This window comes from Ostrea edulis, chromosome 4, assembly GCF_947568905.1.
Source record: "Ostrea edulis chromosome 4, xbOstEdul1.1, whole genome shotgun sequence".
Taxonomy (NCBI): Eukaryota; Metazoa; Mollusca; class Bivalvia; order Ostreida; family Ostreidae; genus Ostrea; species Ostrea edulis.
The window spans coordinates 28,037,827-28,046,936 of NC_079167.1; the positions used below are offsets into that span (position 1 = coordinate 28,037,827).

Consider the following 9,110-nt stretch of genomic DNA (forward strand, 5'->3'; position numbering starts at 1 on the left):
TGACACGTATCAGCTGATCTAATTTCAGATCCAAACATTTTTAACATTACAGGATTATGATTCAAATGAGCAATCAAACTTACTTTTTAATTATTTTTGCGAAAAATGCACACACACTTCAATTAGAGCCATTTTCTCTGAAGAGTGTCTAAAATTGGAAATCGATCGGCGGTAATAAATCCCATGCATCTCCTGAAATATTCTCAGTGAAAAGTGCTAGACAATTCTAAATCTGATACTGTATTTTCCTAGTTATTATGATACTTGAGGTTACCTGAAAAGCGAAGATAACGAACAGTGATCAATCATAACTCATATAAGCAATACAAAACAGAGAGTTGGGCAAACACGGACCCCTGGATATACATGAGCTGGGATCAGGTGCCTAGGAGGAGTAAGCATTCCCTGTCGACCGGTCACACCCGCCGTGAGCCCTATATCTCGGATCAGGTAAACGAAGCCATCCGTAGTCAATATCAGTGTGGCAAGAACGGCCTAACAATCGGCATGAAACACGTCAGACAGCATTTGACCCAATGATAGGTTGTATCGGCAAACTAGATCATTATAACCGCCATAGAATTTGCGAAATGCTGATTTTAAACGAGACTTTTGGAACCCCTGCACTATCAATATCGAATCAGTTTAGAGATGTAAACACCATATATAGGTGATAATGGAATATTGCTACATAAATATGGGAAGTTGACGATGGAGAAGTTGAATTCATCCCGTTTGTCGTAAAGTTGAGTTGTTTGCCGTTAATATCTACTTTCAATAAAATATCCAAGTACATGTATGAAGCAGAAGTGGACGACTCTGTGGTGCCTTTCATTTCGAGCTCACAGGGATAATATCGAATCGGCATAAGAATGTAAGTTATTATTGTTAATAGACAAAACGTCGCCTGTTCTAGTCTATAGCAATGAAACATACCATCTCAAGAGATGCCAGATTTCACCTTTCCAAATGCTTTGAACCTTCTCATGGTAGCAGTTTAATATAAGAAACAATTCTTCCTGCTGATAAATGTTTTGGACAAAAACAAAAACTAGAACTTACAATACCAAGAAACGGACAAGCTAGATCATGAACTCGAAACCTGCCCCCGCTTCATCTTTTATAATAAGAAATAATCTTAAATCGCCTCAAAGAGATTCTTCCCCATTATTGTTTCAAAATCCGCCTTTAATGTTAATTTCTTCTCACAGTATGATTTTGAATCAAGTTATTGATATATGTAATACGCCTTTCTACCGAATAGGATCACATTACACAATCCCTCTGCACAAAACTCCTAAACGTACACGAAGACTGAGCATTATCAAGACAGACTATCTAAGGTTCCAAATAATACACTGTGACCTGTACAGATAACTCATTTGAGGTAATTGAAACTTGGCCTCTTGTGTTTGATTGCATGTACTCGTGTAAGCTGTCAGTTTCACACTGAAATAATCGGACCACGATTAATCCTTTAAAACTAGCACTGGCCATGTCTGTGGGTCAGTCGTAACCACCATGTTGAAAGTAGCAGTCCTTCTCTCTGCTGTGTGCCTGGTAATCGGTAAGAAAGTTTCTATATGGCAGGAAATATAATAATCTAAGATTCTGTTAAGGACACATCAGGGTAACATGCAAATAGGCTAAAGACCCGTATTCTGATTATATCATATATTGAAACTTGATGGTAAAAGTCTTTTGTCGTTTATGGTAGCAATCATAACAAAATTGTAGATTGTAACTTTTAATCATTCGAAATTTTATTATAAACATACCATTGACCATAAACTATCATAATACATTATATTAAATATGAGTCACACATCATAAAGCTTGCGTGAGTGATTTGAATTCAACATTTGGAGCTGGACAATATTTATTTCAAAATTCAACGCAATGCAGTATAGTCATTTAGCATAATACTGATTCCAACACAATTTACTGTCATAGTTGGAAGTATATAAATAATAAGAGTTGTCATAGTTGGATGCATTGAGATTATAAACAAGATAAATCCTTAATGTCAGGAATTCAAATATCATATTAACACATTATATTAAATGTGAGTCACACATCATGAAGCTTGCGTGAGTGATTTGAATTCAACATATGCTATTGTCACATTGACAAAAGGATTGGATTTGATTAGCAAAACTTAGATAATCTACTTTAAACGATATATAATTGCATGCCGTTTAAATATATACAAGTCTAAAAAGATACAGAGTGAGCATGATACTGTCAGAATGTTTATCGCTTACATTGTTACCATTTACCGACACTTGCTGCAAATTTCATTAACAAATGATGAAAATAAAAACTTAATTTATGTTCTTATAAGTAAAATGGATAGACTTTACCGTATGGAATGTAACTTCTAAATTCAGCTGTCCAATAAACAGTGTGTGTGTGTGGGGGGGGGGGGGGGGATATGTAGGAAGGGGTAATACTTGTCAACATTTGAACATCAAAAGAAAATTTACAATTCTCTTATCTTTTTTTTTAGGAAATTCATGTTTTTACTGTATTTTAAACGAACTTTGTATTAATTCCACTTTTGATAATCGTGCTCAGCTGTCCTTTCAAAAGATGAAATTCTTTCAAACCATGCTTCAGTTTTAGACACATTTAATTTCCCAGTCAATGGTTTGAATGAATACGAGTTACTGTACCTAGATTGGATTCCTAAACTTCATAAAAATCATTTCAAACAAAGATACATTGTTGGATCCAGTAAGTGTTCTACCAAGCCCCTATCTTTGCTCCTCATGAAAATATTGACAGCTATGAAGGAGAAAGGCCATGCGTACTGTGCGATTACATATACCAGAAGTGATGTAAATCAAATGTGAATTCTAGAACATTCTAAAGAACTTTTAGTAAATTTGAAATTGCAAAACGTTTCTCAAAACAACATAAAAAATACGACTTTTCAACACTTTACACGGTCATTCCTCGCGATAGATTAAAGACTAGACTCTTTGACATCATAGACAGTTGTTTCGTCAACAAAAATGGAAAACGGAAATATTCATATCTAGTGATCGGTCATTCAAAAAAAAATTACTTTGGTAAATACCACTCTGATTCTATCCACAAGTAGTCTGAAGTTGAAATTATATATATATATATATATATATATATATATATATATATATATATATATATATAGTATTAAAAGAAATAAAATAAACACTAAACAATGTTAAAATTTTCATGCATGCGCTTTCATTTCATAATCCTCAGGCATTACGTTTTTAAATATTAAGAATAAAGTAATTTAATAATGTAAACCTTTTAATTTAATTTAAAAACTATTCTAAAATGTAACGCCTGAGAAATATGAAATGAAAGACACTGTGATTTAAAAAAACAAAAACAATTTGGATAAATATATATAACCATATTCATATACTTGTGTGCTTATAATTGATAGCAAAACCTCACAGGAGACCTCATGGAGGAAATGGTCATAACACGGATACCCAGCTAGTTCAGGCAGATCTGACGGCCATTTTGCAAAATATAAATCAGGCAGGATGTGGAAGCCCGTCCATCAGCCCTGCTGTGACGTATATTGTCGGTGGAACTGAGGCTCACGCTAACAGCTGGCCATGGATGGCACGTATATGCAATAATTGAGAATTCATTATAGTTAAAATATAAATGTTTGATATATTATGTTACAAATGAAGTCAAATTTCAACTTTTACATTCACTTTTATTTACAATGTAGGCGTCTTTAGAATTTCAAGGAACGCACATATGTGGGGGGAAGCCTGGTATCAGATAAATACGTCATCACTGCGGCGCATTGCGTGCAAGGGTATGGTAAAATACTGAATCTGAAACATAATAACTCGGTACTAGATGAAGCAATGGAACTTCACAAAAACCCTTACAAACATATTCATAGATACATTCCTGGATCTAGTAAATGTTCTACCAAGCCCCAATCTTTGCTCCCTGCGAAAATATTTACTGCTGTGAAAGAGAAACTTCAAACGTACCGTGCCGGTGTTGTAGAGTGAGCCTTTCCCCTGGAAGTCTGGCTCTAGAGTGAGCCTTCCCTCTGGGGGAAGGCTCACTCTAGAGCAGGAGAAGGGGAAGGTTCACTCTAGAGCAGGAGAACCCCCGGTGAAGGCTCACTCTAGAACCAGACTTCCCCATGGGAAGACCTACTCTATCACTAGTTGTAGAGTCAGACTCCCCCCCCCCCTCCATAGCAGGACTTCCCCCTTCATTTATTCCTGGTAAACTACTATCACTTTATGGAGATTGTTTAGATACCAAGACCTTTTTCAGCAGGGCATTAAATGATTTTGCTTAAGTCGTCCATTAAACTCAAGAGCAGAAAACGGTGAACATAACACATTGGAATTAATAAGTCATTTTGTTTGACCCATAGACCTTGCACTTTGTCCCACACAATACCTATGCCTTGGTTAGTTTTAGAAGATTGAAAAATGAAATGAGGAAATTCGAATTTATATTTCTTCTCAGCTGCATACAGATATCGGTTATGCTTTTAAACTTAGGTAGGTAGGTAGGTATAGAGAGGTAGGTAGAGAGGTAGATAGGTAGGTAAGTAATTCCCTGTCCAATCAACTAAAATTTATTTCATAGTTTGCGCAGGAGGGGATGAAAGTGGGGGTGTCACTCGGACGTGAAACAAACAAATCATTGTTATCGTACTAATAACAGTGTTAATGTTATGCTCTTATAACTCGATGCCAGCAAACTCGGTACTAGTAACAGTTCTCTTGTTATGTGCACTCGTAACACCAAAGATTTTGTACAACTCGAATTAAAGATCAGTAATATATATTCGTACAAAACTATGTGTATAAAAATAGGTGACGATAACGAACAGTGATAAATGTCATCAATGTTACATAGAATACAAACTCGAGAAGATATCAAATATGGACCCCTGGAAACACCGAAAGTGGGATCAAGTGTTTAGGGATAGTAAGCTTGCTTGTGTTTACCGGTCACACCAGCAATGATCCCTTTTTCTTGATCAGATAAACAGAGTAAAGAATGGTCTAAAAATTGGTTTCTACAGCCCAGTAGCTAAGTACTTCGTTACTAGCTTGAAAATACGGATGTATATTTAATTGCTGGGATAAAATTTAGAAATTCATTTCAAAATTAAGGATGATATCTCCCTCATGCATAGCTCTGATCCTTGGACGAATTTGGCCCCCGTTGTGTGTTGTTGTTTTTTTTGGATTTTTTTTGGCACTTTAGTTTTCCTTTTAGCTGTAACAAGTTTTTTGTCATTTCGAATTTCCAAAATATCGGCTTGAGCATCACTGAAGAGACATTGTTTGTCGAAATGCTCATCTGGTGCATCAAAATTGGTACCGTATAAGTTTTACACGAAACACATCAGACAACATTCGTCCCAATAACAGGTTGTATTTGCAAATAAGATCATTTTAACGGTCATTTGCGAAATTCTCACTTTCAACGAGACTGTTGAAATCCCTGTAACATCAACTATTTGGTCAGTAGCCTCCATCGCTTTACAGATTGATCATACGCAGAACACATCTTCGTGTATCGAATCACTTTGAAAACAAATACCATATCCAGAATATAATGGAATATTGCTACATAAATATGGGTAGTCATTCCGTTTCTCATAATGCTGTGTTAGTTTGCCATTAACTTCCATTCCCGTGGAGATCCGGGTTAGAATAGGTCCTCAGTACTCCTTGCTTATCGTAAGAGGCGACTGAATGAGGCTGTCCTTAGGATGAGACCGCAAAAACCGACACCCCACGTCACAGATCTCTCCCTGCTCAAAAGCCGTAAGCGCCTAGTATAGGCCTAAATTTTGCAGCTCTTCACCGGGAATGGTGATATCTCCATATGAGTGGGGAAAACATCTCGAGCGGCACGTTAAACAATATACAATCAACCAATCATTAACTTCCATGTGGAAGGCTCTCTATTTCAAATTTACAGGGATATATTTTTTATGCTTTTATATTCCTATGAAGCAGAATTTATTCAAAAACTTCTACGTGAGAACAATCTCTTGTTGTGATCTTCAATTCGACATTTAGATACATCGACGATGTATTATCTATTAACAATAATAATTTCCATTCACATGTCGATTCAATATATCCCAGTGAACTAAAAATAAAAGACACCACAGAGTCGTCCACGTCTGCTTCATTCTTAGATATTTTATTGAAAGTAGATATTAACAGCAAACGAACAACTCAACTTTATGACAAACGGGATGATTTCAACTTCTTTTTCGTCAACTTCCCATATTTGTGTAGCAATATTCCATTATCACCTGTATATGGTGTTTACATCTCTCTACTGATTCGATACGCAAAAGCTTTTTCTGCGTATGGTCAGTTTTTAAATCGACGCATGCTACTGACAAACAAGTTGATGGTGCAGGGGTTCCAACCGTCTCGTTTAAAATCAGCATTTCGCAAATTCTATGGTCGTTATAACGATCTAGATTGCCAATACCTTTCATTGGGTCTAATGCTGTCTGATATGTTTCATACCGATTGTTAGGCCGTTCTTGCCACACTGGTTTTGACTACGGATAATTCCGTTTACCTGATCAAGATATAGGGCTCACGGCGGGTGTGACCGGTCGATATGGGATGATTACTCCTCCTAGGCACCTTATCCCACCTCAGGTATATCCAGGGGTACGTGTTTGCACCACTCTCTGTTTTCTATTGCTTATAAGAGTTGTGAGATTGATCACTGTTCGTTATCTTCGCCTTTCATTGAATCAACATTGGAATGAATATTGTTAATAAATAAAACGTCGTCTTTACATGTATATCTAAATGACGAGTTGAAGGCCACCAGAAATTTCTACTTCTCATGTAGAAGTTTTTTATATAATACATTCAGCCTCATGAGAATTCCAACAGACTTTTAGAAGACCTGATCTACAAAGATTACATAAATGTTGTCAATAAGAAATCATATATCTTTTCAATATCAACTTCAGAGTCTTTATGTGTAGATTCGGAATGATTTTTTAACAAGAACGTATGTTTGGGTTGAATACTCCCATTTTCGCTGTCTATGATTTCAAAAACCTAGTTTTCAATTCATCTTGAGGAATCGTCTTGTAAAGTGTTGAAAAGTCGTACGTGATGATGCTGCTCATTATGGACAAGCTTAGCCATTTAAAATTTACAAAAGTTTCGAAATTTTGAGAATTTACACCTTCTCGAAACTGTTATGACATAGTACATCTGAAGATATCCCTGCACAATAATTAATATATTTGTGAGGAGTAAGGATATGAGCTTGTCCGAATATTTACTGATATCTGCAGTGTATCTTTGTAATGCGTTTGTGAAGGTTTGGAATTCAGTATAGGTACAACAACTCAAAACCATTCCTCCCATTGACTGGAATATTAAATGTGTTTAAAACCGAAACGTCATTTTGTAGAAATGTGTCCTTTGCGAGGGAAAATGTATGGATTACTAAATGTGGAATTCAAGCCAAGTTCTCTTAAAGTACAGTTGTACTAATGAGTCTCTCAAACGAAGGCTGTTATCAAAAGCTTCGTCATTTGGAACTAGCAGATATTCCTCATGTAACCTATCTAATTCTTTCATCACTTCTGATCATATGATTTACTTTACAATATTCTTATAGTTCCATGGCGACAGTCTCACAATGGCACGTTCGCTTGGGAAAACACGACAGATCAAAAACAGAGTCCTCTGAACAGAATCTGTCTGTTAAAACCATCATAAGTCATAATAGTTACAGTAGTTCCAAACTCACCAACGACATCGCTCTGATGGAGCTAAGTACGCCTGCACAAATCAACTATTTCGTTAGCCCAGTCTGTGTGAGTGGAGTTGATGTAGATACTGTGTGAGTGGAGTTGATGTAGATACTGTGTGAGTGGAGTTGATGTAGATACTGGAACGAATTGCTTCACCACAGGATGGGGAGACACCCTAGGTGTGTTACAGTTAGGACTGTACAAATCTAGAAGAAGAAAAAACACATTTCGTAACCTAAAAATCGTTTTAGTTTAGTATTTATGGGGCCTTATGATTACATGTATTTCTATTAGTGACGTGCACGATGTCCATAGCTACTAGTACATGTAAAGTAGTTAATTGTATTTTGTTTACAGGTACAGGATCTAATTTAGTTTTAAGACAGGTGACAGTGCCAATCATTGATCAATCCACCTGTGCCAGCCGTGATTACTATGGTAGATATATGGATACGACCACCATGATTTGTGCTGGGTATGAACCCGGCGGAAAGGACTCCTGTCAAGTACAAGACTACATGTCAAAAAGAATACTGCATTCACTTTCAGCACACATGCTAAATAATGCAATCATTCAATTTCAAATTAAATGAATTTTCTGTAATTAGCAATCTACACTTCATACATAATCATCCAAAGATTTGAAAGAATTAAAGTCATATTCGTGATTTCAGGAGGTATTGCCAATCAGCAATCCACACGTCAAGCAGAACTGTATCAATGACTTTTCTGTAGATTATTTTTGGTTGAAGATTTATAAATTTTGGAGTTTTTTTCTCGTAGGGAGATAGTGGAGGACCTTTAGTTTGTAGCTCTCGAGGATCATGGTACCTCACATGTAATGGATTCTTCTAGATGTGACGTTGCTTTTATAAATTTTATATCAACAAGTTAATTTTCTAATTATACAAACAGGTTGCATCCATTTTGTTCAGAAATGCTTATCTGATAAATGCTTTATATCTCAAATTTAGAGACAATATACACATATTGAATGAATGGTCTTATAGTACTTAAAAACATACCTGTTTAGTATTGCTAACGTACATTAAAGCATTTGAAAAGAATAGAATACTGTGATTGGTACTTAACATTATTTTTGTAGGAATCACCAGCTGGGGGTTTGGCTGTGCTGAAGCTTTCAAGCCTGGTGTGTATACCCGAGTGGTCAACTACGTTAGCTGGCTGGGTAACAACGTCGTGAACTAAGTACCGAAAACCTTAGTCAGTTACCTTGTTGTTATTTTTAATGTGCATGTTGTTCATTTACAAATTTTTTTCTCCATTACTTTGGACTGCATTTTTA

The 9,110-nt window shown here is 36.1% G+C and overlaps 1 protein-coding gene across 1 annotated transcript; it reads left to right on the forward strand.

The window, feature by feature from the left end:
- Window positions 1-213: 213 nt before the first annotated feature.
- On the forward strand, window positions 214-9,092 carry LOC125672444 (trypsin-3-like). Its single transcript, XM_056164398.1, is given in 9 exon segments — window positions 214-1,567; window positions 3,440-3,624; window positions 3,740-3,772; window positions 3,774-3,829; window positions 7,669-7,871; window positions 7,930-7,983; window positions 8,162-8,310; window positions 8,588-8,642; window positions 8,910-9,092. Coding segments are annotated over 9 exon segments (885 nt in total). The 5' UTR covers window positions 214-1,521; the 3' UTR covers window positions 9,014-9,092.
- The last annotated feature ends 18 nt before the right edge of the window (window positions 9,093-9,110 follow it).